Below are 15,162 nucleotides of genomic sequence, written 5' to 3'. Positions count from 1 at the left end.
GAAACTGGCTCCTTTAACTGAGCCGGATCATCAACCATCACACCAAGCGAGTTCGACAATGCTTTGATCATATTCTACTTTCTCCCCATGCTTGCCCTCAAGTGGAATTTTTTTTGTCTCCTTCAGCCAGCCAGGTGATCCTCGATCTTTGCCTCCATTATATCTCCTCCCTATGATATAGCTCTACCATATTCTCGTTAATTTTCAGCTCCGCATGACTCAGCCCCGTTCTTGCTGGATCCGACCGCAAACTCTCCAATTCTCTCTTCAATTTCTTTATCTCCTTCCTGACCGAACCAAAGGTATCAATATTCCATGATTTCAGCGTGCCCGAGAGTGCATCAAGTTTTTGCTTTAGATCATCTACTCTAACACTCGCCTGATTTACAGCCCGAGATTCCAATATGGTTCCATTCAGACTCCCATGTGTGTCCCATGCCACCCCATACCGAAACAGGTGGTTCATCCTTCTCCTCTCTAACTCTTCGTTCAGTTCCAACAGAATCGGAGAGTGATTAGAGGTGGCAGCCGTCAAGTGACTCAAATTTGCTAACGGAAACTGCACACCCCACTCGGTTGATCTGAGAGCTCTGTCCAGCCTGACCCGCTTATACGAGCCCCCACCGACCTTATTCTCGAAAGTCGAGAATCTACCTTTAAAACCCAGGTCGACCAACATGCAGATGTCAACCATATCTCGAAAACCTTGTATCTGAGCGTTGCTTCTCTAACCAACCCCTTCGTGTTCTTCTGAACGTATTACTTCATTGAAGTCTCCAATGCATAGCCAAGGGAGGTCAGTGGAGCTACATATATCCTCAATCACATCCCATGTTTGATAGTGTAAGTGCGTCTTGGCCTCTTCGTAGACCACGGTTAGCCTCCATGGATCGCTTTTAAGATCGATTTTACAATCTGTATGATACACAAAAGAACCCAAGATCTCAATATTTGTTGAATTATTCCAAAAGATACCAATATCACCACTTCTACCATTACTATCAATAACAAAAGCTTTATCATATCCTATAGACCTAGCTAAACTCTCCACCCTTGCCTTGTCAATTTGGGTCTCAAGAATACAAAGCATGATAGGGGCAAATTTCCCCGCGACCTCACGGAGTTCTCGAACTGTCGAGGCTTTGCCCGCACCTCGACATCTCCAACTCATTGTGCCTGACGGTGCTCCTTGAAGGAACCCGCCCACTCTGCAGTGATTAATTGCTTCCCATTCTTGCCATCTCCACCTCCTTGAGAATCATGTATCTTCTTCGGCCGTTTATTGTTCTTGGCCGGTGAAACATAGACAGGAGGCAGTGGGGGGATCCCCAGTGGTGTGCTCTTTAGAGCAACTATAAGATGCCACCATTATCCCCCTCCTCCGCATTCTGTTTTCTCGCCTATTTGCTATCAGCAAAGCTTTGGTTATTGTCCTGAGAGCCTCGTGTAGTTCTGTATCATTACCACCTCGGTCGTGACCTGCTCAGTGATCTGCATATCTTTCCCTATGGGATTATCCTGTTCTGAACCAACAAAGGATGGTTGTCCCAAGCTGGACGAGGATGCAAGCCCTTTGTGTGATTTATCTTCAGGCCATGTTTGGTACTAGTGTTTTTGAGGAGATTGGTGGGGATAATCCTCTAAGGGATTGTGTGAAACCCCAACCTTCACCCAATCCCTTCAAATCCCCATATATCCCCAATACACTAGGTAGGGGTGGTGTATTGGGTATTGAGAAAAATGCACTATAATTTGGGGATTTGAGGAGAATTATGGGGATGAAACATGTCAAATACACTAAAACCAAATGGTGTTATGGGATGTCTGGGGATTGAGGGGTTTGACCGGGATAATCCCTACAAATTCCTTAAAATACACTAATACCAAACAAGGCCCTCCCTGTATCATCATAAAGATCATCCGCTGATTCCCCCCTTCCATCGTCTGAACCTGCTACCGGCGCCACATTATTCCTTGCCAGTACCCTACCCTCGTCACGTCCACGATCAGGACCAAACCCTCGGCCTCTAGTAAATCAGAACAAAATCAGGTGGGGGAAGCCACAGGGTAAAGACGTTGTTGAACCAGGCTCAGCCTGGTGCGGTGGTGCCCTGAGCGGTGGGTGACTTCAAAACCAGGCCCAGCCCCAGTCAAATGGGGGACGAAAGGATTCAGAATACCACTGACAACGCCGGCCAGGATTCAGAATACCACTGACAACGCCGGCCAGGATTCAGAATTTCAGAGAGCGGCGCAGAGTCGTGTGGCTGCCTGCAGTGTGATTCGATAATTCCTGGCCGTGCCACTGAAGACCAAGGACAAACGAGTGCAGTCACGGCGGTTTGGTTTTGATTCAACAACCGTGACCATGAATCATGGTGCTGCAAGATGTCATGATGTTGCTTAGGACATGTTTAGTTGGACGAACCTTGTCTATTGATCGATCGCCTTGCCGTCTGCCATTGAACACCAAAAAACGGACGCGGGTTTCAGAGATGAACACACGGGAGTTAATCAATCAAGCTAGATAAATTGTAAAAGAATGGAGTATATTAGAATCGCTCCTCATGAACAAATCAGATCACACGGCCCACACCTCCTAATGCTACGAGAACAAAACAAAACATGGTGCGTGGGCAATTGGAACAGTCCAGTGGGACACTTGACAAACGCAACCAACACCTCTGATCCTAACCTACACACAGGTAGTCACCTCAGAATAAAAAAAACTCAGGCGCAGCACAAAAGATGATCCATGCCGCCGCGCTACGACGCGAACACGAGGGCTCCGACGACGAGCATCACCAATGCCACAAGCTGGCTGCACACGGCCAACGGCGGCACGGCCGCCGCAGACGCCGCCGCCGCCATCTTGTGATGAGGAGTCTGCTCCCTGAAAGGAATAAAAAAACAGTTAGTAACAAGAGACGCATGAAGAACTGCTCCCTGCAAGGAATCGCGGTTTGGAGTCCATACTTCTGGTACTTATGGAGCTGGCCGCAGAAGAGGGCGTTGCGGGGGACGGCCATCTCGGTCTTGTCGGCGCCGTCCTCGGGGTTGACGACCCTGACGTAGACCTCCTGCCCGAGGTACCACGAGTCGAGGTTCTGCGACCGCACGTTCCAGAACCCCACGTTGTCCAGCGACACCAGCACCGCCGTCCACGCGCCGGGGTACACCTGCACGGTGCTGCGCGCCACGCTGTCGCCCTTGTTGTACGTGCCCCGGCTGCCCTCCGTCCACTCCCCGTAGTCCATCCCGACGACGAACACGGCGTACCCGTCCACGTGGTAGCTCTGCATCCTGGTGTCGTTGTTCTGGAAGATGAGCTCCATGAACCCCCGGTAGGTGCCGTTGATGACGGACCGCGCGACCCGAGGGCGCGCGGCGGCGTCCGGGTCCGGCCGGTCCGGGAAGTCGAGCGTGTAGGCGCCCTCCACGCCATACGCGTCGGCGAGCCGCAGCGGCGTCTCCGGCGGGGAGAAGGACAGACCGTTGAGCGCCGCCCTGCGCTTCCCGCCAATCTCCACGGGCGCGGTGCTCCGCAGCAGGTACGCCTGCGTGACGTTGATGGACGCGTACCGGAAGGAGCCCTGCGGGTTGGGCCGCGCCGCGCCGGCGCTCAGGTTCCAGCGGACAGACCGCGCCTGGTTCATGGACAGCGTCTTGTCGAACTGGTCCTGGGGCGGGTTCGGGAGCGGGCCGGACGCCGCGCCGCCCGAGTTGGAGTAGCGGAGGACGGCGACGCCGGTGACGCGCTGCCAGAGGGACTCGTTGACCATGCGGGCGCTGGCGACGACGTAGTAGTCGGAGCTGGCGTTCTGGTCGGTGGTGAGGAGGAAGGAGTAGGACTGGCCGACGTGGACGTCGAGGCTGGTGTAGTTCTGCTGCGTGGTGTAGGACCCCTCCGTCTCCACCAGCAGCAGGTTGTGCCCCTGGATCCGGAAGTTGAGGCTCGTAGACGTGCCCACGTTGTGCACCCGGATGCGGTACGTCCGACCTGCTCCACCCATCCATCAAAGAACACGACCGCATAAGTAGAGTATGCAAATTTCAGTGGTTCTAGCAGAGCTAAGAATTCCTCACAGGCATCTTGGCAGCTGACTAAATTCTGCCGTTGCATTCAAGGAGACATGTATTTTTTTTTCTTCACTTTAGCTATATGTCAGTCAGTTGTAAATTCTTTTCGGGTCAGTCGATTTTATGGGGAAAAAGTCCAAAACAAACCTTGAAGTGGCAGATGAAAGCTAAATCAAACCCTGAACTTTGAATTCCGAAAATTGACACACTGAACTTATAATCCCGGTCTATTTTCAACCCTATATCTGTTTGGCACGTTGGGAATACTACAATCCCGGTCGGGATTGCCTGCTACTCTCAATTTGGCCGGCCCACTTTACCAGAACAAACATTCATGAAGTTTAAAATATGTTGACGCATTTCTAAAATTATCCAGAAGTTAAAAAATGATCTTTTTTAATTTTTGGCAGAAACTCAATCCCGTTTTTATTTTTAAAACAAAGTATAGAATTTTTTAAATTTTATTCGCATTTTTTAAAACTCTCTGTGATATAAAAAAAATCACATTTTTAAAAAAACTTCAAAAATTCCAACAGTTTTTGAAATAATGTATTTCAATTTTGTAAATTATTTGTGTTTTGGAAAACATTGAAGCAACGAACTTCGAATTTATTTTTTGGGCAAACAAATATTGAAAATATAAACTATTTTAGAATGTCCATGATCGAAAGAACGGTTCAACTTTGGACAGTACCGCGTGCATGCTGATTCTTCAGCTCGTAATATATTTAACGTAAAAAATGTGTCATACCTGTAAAAGAATATACGTGATGTGTGTTTGTTAAAAATGTGTAATATTTTGAAAATGTGTAATGATGTAGAAACAATGTCTATGTAGTTTTATAAAATATTTGTTGTCATTAAAAAATGTAAACACGTATTTGTAAAAGTATTAAGATGTATTCAGAATATCATTTAAAACATAAATTTGAAAATGTAAATAATGTATCACAAAAAAGGCAAAAGTGTATCAAAAAATATTTCATGTGTCCGCTAAAAAATTACGTTGATACTAAGAATAATTAGACATGTGTAACCAAGAAAATCGGTTACACGTAAAGAAATAAAACAAAAGCGATAAACAGATAATATGAAGAAAACCAAGAAAGAAGAAAAGAAAAAGGAAAGTATAATGAAAAAACACTAACAAAACTACTAAAAAGAAAAGTACAATGAAAAAAAAACGATAAAAAACATAGAACAAACAGAGCATCACGAGCGACTGTATTAATGGGACGGCCCAAGCTCAGCAAATCCCGGTGAAATTCTCTCGAGGTTCAAAATAGACCGGGATAATAAAGTTTGGTGTGCTGATTTCAGGGATTGAGAGTTTAGGGTTTAATTTAGCTTTCGTCTACCATTTCAAGGTTTGTTTTGGACTTTTTCCATTTTATGGCCGTCCGATTCTACTTTAAGATGTTTTTTCTTCTGTGTCATTTTGGTGGTGAGTTGGGTTGTGTGGAATCGATTGACCCCTGTTTTGGGTCAGTCGAATTGCTTGTGGGGCTTGTTTTTGCTTTTCTAGGGCGCGTTTTTCTTTTTCTTTTTTTTCTTTATACTCTTGGTTATTTATTTATTTTTTAATTTTTTTGGCTCAGTGTACTTATATACATACAAATACTATATACTATGTGCCAATATTTCATGATTATATGCTAATTTTACATATCACAATAAAACACAATATTTGTGCAAAGTTGTGCACAAGTTTTTTAAAAATATTTCTTCTAAAGGAAATACCAACGCCACTAATTTATTCTTTTTCAAAAAATAATCATTATTATGATATTGTTTAAAACTTATTTCATCTTTGTTCCACTTTAAGGTTAATATCAATGCCACTATTCATTTGTTCTTAGGTTTTGTTTGCACAAAAATTCCACTTTTATATTCTTATTCTTGCTTATATTTTTAAAGCGTATTTTTATGTATATCTCACGCAAATTTCATCAATGTTTGTTTTAGATTCTTTTTCCCATTTTTTGTTCTTAAATGGTAATATCAATGCCACAAATTCAATCTTCCTTAGGAAATTTAATTCTTTCTGTTGTGGGTAATTTTGCATCATTTTTTATTTCTGTTATCTATTACTATGCATTTTCCGTTTTCCTATTTTTTCCTTTATTAGTTACTTTTTTTTGTTGGTTTTTGTGTGAGTGTAATTATATACAAACGAATACTATATAATATGTGCCAAATTTTCATGACTATATGATTATTTTGGCATATTATGATAAAGTGCAATTTCGTTGCAAAGTTGTGGAGAAGGTTTTTTCTTTCTTCTTGAAGTAAATATATTATTTCAGTTTCTATTTTAAATTATAGTAGAGTGTGAAAAATGTAATATTATGTTTACATATTTCAGAAGGTGCAATTTCACTGCAAATTGTGTGCAATTTTTTTCTCTTTCATTTTCTTTCTTCTTAAAGGGTTTCATTCTTTCTTAGAAAACTTGATTGTTTTCATTATGTTTTAATTTTATTGTTAGGGTAATACCAATGCCACGAATTCATTTTTCCTAGAAAACATCATATATTTTAATATTTTTTAGTTTTTATTTCATTTTTTATTTTATCCTAGTTTTCATCTCGTTTCTTTTGTAAGGGTAATACCGATGTCACTAATCCATTACTTTTTTAGAACACCTTTTTTGCAGAAATCTCACTATAATATACTCACTTTGATTTGGATAAGTAGAGACACCATAGATCAAATACCAATGCCACTAATTCATTATTTCTTTTGGAAACTTCCTTTTTACAAAAAAACCCCACTATTATATGTTTACTCTTGCATATTATAACAAAGCCCAATTCATGTGTTAACTGTGTGCAAATTTTGTCGTTGTTCTATAGTACTTCTGATTTCATTTTCTTTGAGGGTAGCATCAACGCCACTAATTGAGTCTTTCTTAAAAAAACTTGAATATTTATTTTTGTTATACTTTCTATCATTTTGTTTCTTCTAAAAGGGTGGCAACAATGCCACTAATTTATTCTTCCACATAAAGCTTCGTTATTTCCATTTCGTTTTAGTTTAGGTTTAATTTTCTTTCTCGTGAAAAGATAATACCAATGTCACTAATTCATTCTTTCTTACGAACTTCATTATTTTGACTTGATTTTAGTTTTTACTTCATTTTCTTTCTGCTGAAAGGGTAATACCAATTCTACTAATTCATTATTTTAAGAATACTTCATTTTTCCCTTTTTTCTTATTTAAGGGAAATGCCACTGCTACTAATCCATTTATGCTTAGAAAGCATTTTATAAAAAAATCACTATTGTATGCTTATTCTTGCATATTATAAAAATGCGCAATTTCTCTATAAATTGTGTACAAATTTTGTCATTATTTGTCTAATTATTATTTTCATTTTTCTTTTTAATTGCTAATATCATGTGCATTAGTTCTCTTTCTTAGGGAACTTTGCGATGGTATCTTACATTCTTAAGAAGTTGGTCTCAATTCTCTCAACATACAAAGTGTCCACCTCAACGTTCCACTAAGCAATGCATTTAAATCATCTCTCCCACTAAACCATGCAAAATCTGCCACATAAGCGTTCTCAACATGCAAAGTGTCCACAACATCCCACAAAGAAATGCATTTAAGTCTTCCCTCCCACCAGGACATACAAAATCAGGCACATGAGCGAGTGATGCATTTCTTATAAACTACAAATAATTTTTTGCATTAGACTATGCATGTAACGTTGTCACATTATATATTCATGTTAGCGATCCTTCATATTTTTGTTCGAAATAACCTTTTAAACTGTGATTTAAAAATTTATTCTATTTATAGTCACTTTCTTTTATTGATTTTAAAGTTTATACTTTTTTCATTAGATTTAGCAACTACGTATACATGTTTTTAACAAAGTTACCGCATCAACGCGCGGGAAGAGGGTCATCCTCACTACTCATGCCCATTTTTTACTCAAAGAAGAAGACACCCATGTGGACAACTTCAAGGAATTTTAAACTAACATTATGCTACTTATCTTCTAAAACTATTTTGCAACAATAAACTAATCAAGTTGATAAATAACATATATTTGTATTTTCATGTTTATATTGTCAATGGTAATATTCACGTTTCACATAAACAAGTATTATCTAAACATATTATCAAAAATTCCTACAGCAACGCACGGTAAATTGTCTAGTTCTAGAAATATCTACACCATAAACTCAACTATCCTGGGCCTGCCTTGCGATGATGTGAAAAATAACTAGCATGTTTCCAGGAGAGGAAATTGACTATGTGGAGCCCGCATGTTGTTAGTGGGGCAGCAATTCACATGGCATGCCAAGGAAGAAAATTGACTGGCCCAAATTGGGTTTTCAGTTGATTGATTGCTAGTCAGTCCCCTTTTTTTTTAAGAATTGCACAGTGTTGGACTAGAATCGCATGCACATACATTTTAACTGGGATTCTGAATTCTTAATCTTAACTCTCATGGCTAGGCTGCTGAACTTTATTCTGGCCTGTAGCTTGAAGTTGTTGATCTTTTTATCAGTTGACTTACCTAAAGGGAAATCTAGCATGATATTACTATTAGTATTAGTAGAATATTTTAGCCACATAACTCTCGAGAAATGCAAGCGTTTATCAGTAAATATTGTGCACTAAATTCTACTGTCTGGATATAAAGAAGGACGGAGCAAATTAAACTCACAAAACACCCTAGAGACCAAATTAAACTTCTACAAAATGCAATCTAGAAAACGTCTTGCCAAAAAGCCACACTGCTCGTATTCTCTTCCTCTTTACTGGAACCACACTACTCTAACGCTCTGAGACAAGATTCTCATACAGGGAGAAAACAGAGCTCTGAATAAAAGCGATGCAACTTGCGCACCCTGCTCCCCCACTTGCCAAGTTTTTTTTAACCCTGTCCAGCAAGTTGCCAACCCAGAATGCAAGTACCAGGATGCTATGATAGGGGGCAGTGAATTACCGGGATGCACGTCGATGGTCTCATGCTCAATGCCGGCCGGCACAAGGCTGTCGTTGTACCGGTACGGGCCCTTGCCGTTTATCAGCACGCCGTCCGGCATCCCGACCTCCTTCCCTTCATCAAGCATCTTCCTCAGATCCTGCAGCGCGGAATCACATGGTCAAGCAATTAAGCCAATGTGGCACTGTATCTCTCATAAGAAATCAGTGCGGCGCTGTGATTAGCTTGGTGGCCGGAACCGCGTGTTTTACGACGACGCACCGTGTGGTTCCTGTTGTACCAGTCGCCGATGAGGATGGTGATGTCGCCGTCGGGGCGGCCGAAGGGCACGGCGATGACGGCGCGGTTGTTGACGACGATGCCGCCGAAGCCGCCGGCGGCGCGCTGCAGGCCGGTGGAGGGGAAGTAGAAGAAGCTGCCGATCTGGTCCTTGACCTGGAACTCGTACGTCCAGTTCCACCCGGCCGGGATGGGGCAGTTGGTGCCCAGCACGCCGTCCTGCCAGCAGTTCTTCCGGTGCTGGATCCCGTTCCTGCATGCCACCGCGCAACACAATTCTCAGCGGCCTGCCTGCTGCGACTCGAAGGAATCAAATCAATGGCGGCAACACGCGCGCGCGCGAGAGAGAGAGGGGGAATGGGCATGCACCAGGTGATTAGGAGGGGCTCGTCGAGGTCGTTGAGCACGTTGACGACGACGTTCCAGTTGGTGGTGATGTTGACGACGGGGCCCGGGAACTTGCCGTTGATGCCTATCACCTACCGGCGACAAGGAAACAACGGCTCCTTAAAAACGAGACGGAGGGTGGGGAGCAGAGGACAATGCCTGCGCTGCGCGACGAGTGATATGAGAGTAAAATGGCTGCTAGCTTAAGCTTGCCTGCTGCTTGACGCCGAGGGGCGCTGCGGTGACGTAGGAGACGTCCCAGTCGAAGAAGGCGTAGGGGTCGCCGGCCATTGCCGGCACGGCGGCGCACGCCACCAGCGCGAGAAGCCGCCACATTGCGGCGGGTCGAGCCCGGCGGTCTTGGGAAATGAGTAGCTGGGCGGATGAAGCGACAGGAAGAGCAGGTGATTCAGTCAGTGGAGCTGCACTGTGGAGAGCAGAGCAGAGAGCAGAGAGCGGGACGGACTGGGGAGGAAGGAAGGAGGAGGACTGGCTCGACAGCGTGTACGCAGAGGGGGAGCGCGTGCGCGTGGTAGGTCACAGGGTGGCGTGGCGCCGCGGCGGAATGCTGCGGTGGGGGAGCGTATGCGCTTGGAGTGGACTGAGCTGAGCGCGGCGGGGAAATGCCCGTGTTGGAGCGGAGCCTGCTCGACCGGTGGTCGCAGCGGTCGTTGCCTTGGCAGCAAAATTTGCTCGGTCTTGTGTTTCACTGGATGGATCTGATTACCGTTGGATAGTCCAAGCTTGCGATGGTCCACGTATTACGAACAAGTTTGGCCCTAAGCACAACAAAGCATCTGCTTCCAAGTCTCAGCACAGGAAATCGTTGGACTATAAAAACCTTCTTAAACTCTTCGAGCACCCACGTTGTGAAGCGCGCACGGCGCTCCAGCATCTCCACATGCGCAGGCCAGCGAATGGCCAGCAGTGACCGGGGCGCGAACGTGGGATCCCATGCGCGCAGCCGCGGTGATGGCGGTGGTGGCATTGGCTGCGGTCGGTGCGCCCCCCCACCACCCCTCGCGCCATCTTGACCGGCGCCGCAGGGCACGTGCATGCATGGGACCGGCTGCACGACAGCGGCTGGCTCTCCGACGGAATTATAGCATCCACAGCCACACTTAACAAACCCGGCCACTCAAATGATCATGAACCGTATATACATTAACCAATCATAATTAATATCAATTTTGCTAAAACACCATGTGAGATAAGTATTACACATCTAAGTTCTATATCATTGATATCACATAGGGATTTATGTGGGTATTTTTTATATATATTTAATTTAATCATTTAGATGTATAATAATTATGTTACATGTAGACGTGCCCTAGACACATTTATTTTATATTTTATGCTATGGATCCGAATACCTTATATTTTATTTCTTAAATTCATACAAATCATACAAAAGATGACATACATACTAGTCTATAAACTACACTTTGTTGTTGTCGAAAATGTTCACGACGTCCGGGCCGACGTCTGTGGTGTGCTCCACCTCTATAAACTACATATTAGATGGGCGCGTAGGAGGGTTTTGGCCACTCCTCCTTCATAGTCGCGTGCATCTCGTCGACGTCTGTGGTGTGCTCCACCTCCGCCTCTTGCAAACCACGTCGCTTGGCCTTCGTCGTCGATTTCGACCAGAAGGAATCAAGGATCACATGTTGCTCCGCCTGCAGATCCGCGGCCCCTGCGTCCCTCACACCCTCCTCCTCCTCTCTCTCCTCCTTCTTCTCCCCGTCCTCATGCTCCTCCTCCTCCTCCTCCGGATCTAACACATCCGGAGGTAGCCCCGCGGCTATCCAGTCTTCGTGCCTTGCAAGGACCTGATCAAGTAGTTGTAGTCGACGCTCCGACATTAGATAAGTTGTCCGGTGGCATGGGGGCATATCTACTAGAGTAAAGTGAAGGACGACGAGCTTTAAGTAGCAGACGGCGAGCGAAAGTGGCGGCGACAGATGTCGAGGGAACGAGCTTGACAATAGTACGAGGGGTACGGATGAGGGGGCGGAGCCTAGCTATGGCGCATGTGTAACACTCGGATGTAGGAGTCCAGGCCCCATTCGGAAGTGGTAAAGACCCTACGTCTCGAGCCGAGAGACTTAGTGTTTGCTTATTAGGGGTGTGAATACACACGGTGCTTAACCCTTGTCGAAGAGCATCGGGAGAGCTTATATAGAGTTCGTCAGGCCCGCTACGTCCCATTACAAGGGTATTAAATGACTAATAACTATGGAAGTTACTAGTAACAGTAGCTCTAACTATGGTGTTACTAGTAACATTGGTCTTCACTGTGCTTTATGTGAGATGTTAAGTCCCTTGGCCATTGAAGCCCTTTCGTTCACGCTTGCCCTGGTCCGAGTGTTGGTACATGTCCGACTGACTTGAGGATGGTCGAGTGTCCATATGTCGGATGAAACCAGAGTTGCATCGGTTGACTTAGGACTTCAATGATTGTGGGGGGGGGGGGCTAGGTGGACCCTGGATGACAACTCCATGACCCTAACCTTAGTAGGTAACCCCGTCAGTAGCCCCCGAATCAGTTGAAGTTTAACTGGTCGCGTGACAGACACTTCGCGGTGTCTCTGGCGTCTCGGGGACACCTAGAAAGCAGCTCCGGATTGTTTCACTCGGATCCAAAATAAACCACCAAGAATTCAGGATTGGAAGATTTCGAATGGTCGGATTGACCCGGAGGTCCTCATTCGGTAACATTTGACCATCTCTAGAAGAGAGACATCAACGACTCGGGTGTATGTGGGCCAAGGGCTCCGAGTGATCAAGCGAGAGTTAGGACTAACCCCACTTGCGTCCGAATGGAACTTTCTTGATCACATATGCGCATATCCGAGTGATTCGAGTCCTTCGGATAGACAGAGTGTTCGGCGGCAGAATCACCTTGTTTTTGAAAGGTGGACGCGGGATCCAATCGGATCGAAATGTCGCGGGGTTTTCGCGGATTTGAAATTGTGGGCGTGATGACCCACAAGTGTAGGGGATCTATCGTAGTCCTTTCGACAAGTAAGAGTGTCGAACCCAACGAGGAGCAGAAGGAAATGAAAAGCGTTTTTTTGTAAGGTATTCTCTGCAAGCACTGGAATTATCGGTGACAAATAGTTTGGTGATAAGGTAATTTGTAACGAGTAACAAGTAACAATTGTAACTAAGTTGCAACAAGGTGGTCCAATCCTTTTTGTAGCAAAGGACAGGCCTGAACACACTCTTATATAAAGAAAAGCGCTCCCGAGGACACATGAGAATTTATGTCAAGCTAGTTTTCATCATGCTCATGTGATTTGCGTTCGTTACTTTGATAATTTGATATGTGGGTGGACCGGTGCTTGGGTGCTGTCCTTACTTGGACAAACCTCCCACTTATGATTAACCTCTCTCGCAAGCATCTGCAACTACGAAATAGGAATTAAGATAAATCTAACCATAACATTAAACATATGGATCCAAATGAGCCCCTTATGAAGCAACACATAAACTATGGTTTAAGCTTCTGTCACTCTAGCAACCCATCATCTACTTGTTACTTCCCAATGCCTTCCTCTAGGCCTAAATAATGGTAATGTGCCATGTAGTCGACGTTCACATGACACCACTAGAGGAGATACAACATATAACTTATCAAAATATCGAGCGAATACCAAATTCACATGATTACTTATAACAGAACTTATCCCATGTCCTCAGGAACAAACGTAACTACTCACAAAGCATATTCATATTCATGATCAGAGGAGTATTGATAATCATTAAGGATCTGAACATATAATCTTCCACCAAATAAACCAACTAGCATTCACTACAAGGAGTAATCAACACTACTAGCAACCCACACATACCAATCTGAGGTTTTGAGACAAAGAACGGATACAAGAGATGAACTAGAGTTTGGAGAGGAGATGGTGCTGATGAAGATGTTGATGGAGATTGACCCCCTCTCGATGAGAGGATCGTTATGATGATGATGGCTTCCATTTCCCCCTACAGAAGGGAAGTTTCCCCAACGGAATAGCTCTGTGGGAGCTCTAGATTGGTTCTGTCGAAGTTCCGCCTCAGGACAATGGCATCGTGTCCCAAAAGGTCTGATATGATTTTTTCCAGGTCAAAACCCTTCTTATAGTAGAAGATGGGCACCAGAGGCCTGCCAGGGGGCCCACAAGCCTGTAGGGCGCGGCCAGGGGGTAGGTCGCGCCCCCTGGCTTGTGGCCACATAGTGGGCCCCCTCCGGTACTTCTTTCGCCCATTATTTTTTTATATTCCAAAACAATTCTCCGTAACCTTTCAGGACTTTTGGAACTGTGCAAAATAAGTCTCTTAGATTTGCTCCTTTTCTAGTCCAAAATTCCAGCCGCCGGTATTCTCCCTCTTCATGTAAATCTTGTAAAATAAGAGAGAAAAGGCATAAGTATTGTACCATAATGTGTAATAACAGCCCATAATGCAATAAATATTGAAATAAAAGCATGATGCAAAATGGACGTATCAACTCCCCCAAGCTTAGACCTCGCTTGTCCTCAACCAAAAGCCAAAATCAATAGATGTGTCCACATTTTTAGAGACAGAGGTGTCGATAAAATAAAATACGGACATGCAGGCATCATGATTATCTTTAGGACAACAACACATATTGACATAGAATATCTTATATTAGAGTAACAATTCATTCACAAGGTAAAGTATGAATCAAGAACTCTATTGAGAACTAACAAACTATGATTCCAGTCATTGAGGCAATTCCAATTTATCGCAACGTAGGAAAGAGACAATATAAGAGCTTGTAAAGCAAATCCACATACTCAATCATCTTATAGTCTTTCATAATTTCTAACACTTACGCGGTACCTATGAGGTCAAAGCTTCAATTGGACACATAGAAAGATAGGGGCTTATAGTTTTTCCCCCCAACTATTTACCTCAAGGGTAATGTCAACAATAAAAATTCATGATCACCCACATATGAGTGGATATATTTGTCTAGACTATTCCCCAACACGTGACGCTTGCCAAAAGATAAAGGCGAAATAAAGGAAATGGTGAAAATCACCACGACTCTTGCATAAAGGTAAGTACTATAAAGTAAAAGTAACAGATAGGCCCTTCGCAGAGGGAAGCAGAGGTTGCCATGCGCTTTTATAGTTGGATGCACAATCTCTTAATGCAAAAGAACGTCGCTTTATATTGCCCCTTGTGATAAAGAACTTTATTATGCAGTCCGTCACTTTTATTCCTTCTATATCACAAGTTCGTATAAAGTTTATTTCCCTCACACTAATAAACCACACATATTTAAGGAGCAATTTTTATTGCTTGCGCCTGTCGGCGTTCTGGGAATGGGGGTACCCAGACCTACCTGCATGTGGCCCAGGGCTAGCCCACTTCATCAAGCAAGCACGATTGGGCGTGATACCACTCAAGGCAAGGCCCTCGCG

The 15,162-nt window shown here is 44.3% G+C and overlaps 1 protein-coding gene across 1 annotated transcript; it reads right to left on the bottom strand.

Moving 5' to 3' along the window:
- Positions 1–2,510: 2,510 nt before the first annotated feature.
- On the bottom strand, positions 2,511–10,475 carry LOC123433959 (monocopper oxidase-like protein SKU5). The gene is made up of 6 exons (XM_045115485.1): positions 9,926–10,475; positions 9,695–9,804; positions 9,308–9,578; positions 9,047–9,185; positions 2,977–4,000; positions 2,511–2,893 (listed from the first exon to the last, which is right to left on the bottom strand). Exons 1-6 carry the CDS (start codon positions 10,046–10,048, stop codon positions 2,767–2,769), a joined length of 1,794 nt encoding a protein of 597 aa, XP_044971420.1. The 5' UTR covers positions 10,049–10,475; the 3' UTR covers positions 2,511–2,766.
- Positions 10,476–15,162: the final 4,687 nt, after the last annotated feature.

Source organism: Hordeum vulgare, chromosome 1H (genome assembly GCF_904849725.1).
Source record: "Hordeum vulgare subsp. vulgare chromosome 1H, MorexV3_pseudomolecules_assembly, whole genome shotgun sequence".
Lineage (NCBI taxonomy): Eukaryota > Viridiplantae > Streptophyta > Magnoliopsida > Poales > Poaceae > Hordeum > Hordeum vulgare.
The sequence above is the reverse complement of the archived record's forward strand: the minus strand, read 5'-3'. Positions and strand labels throughout refer to the sequence as shown.

What these genes read in the sequence shown, in the direction of transcription:
- LOC123433959 (XM_045115485.1), bottom strand. Translation starts at nt 10,048, where the DNA reads ATGTGGCGGCTTCTCGCGCTGGTGGCGTGCGCCGCCGTGCCGGCAATG. An exon ending in GGTACAACAGGAACCACACG is followed by an intron (nt 9,186 to 9,307) that starts GTGCGTCGTCGT and finishes TCCGCGCTGCAG; the next exon opens with GATCTGAGGAAGATGCTTGA. An exon ending in CAGCTCCATAAGTACCAGAA is followed by an intron (nt 2,894 to 2,976) that starts GTATGGACTCCA and finishes TATTCCTTTCAG; the next exon opens with GGAGCAGACTCCTCATCACA.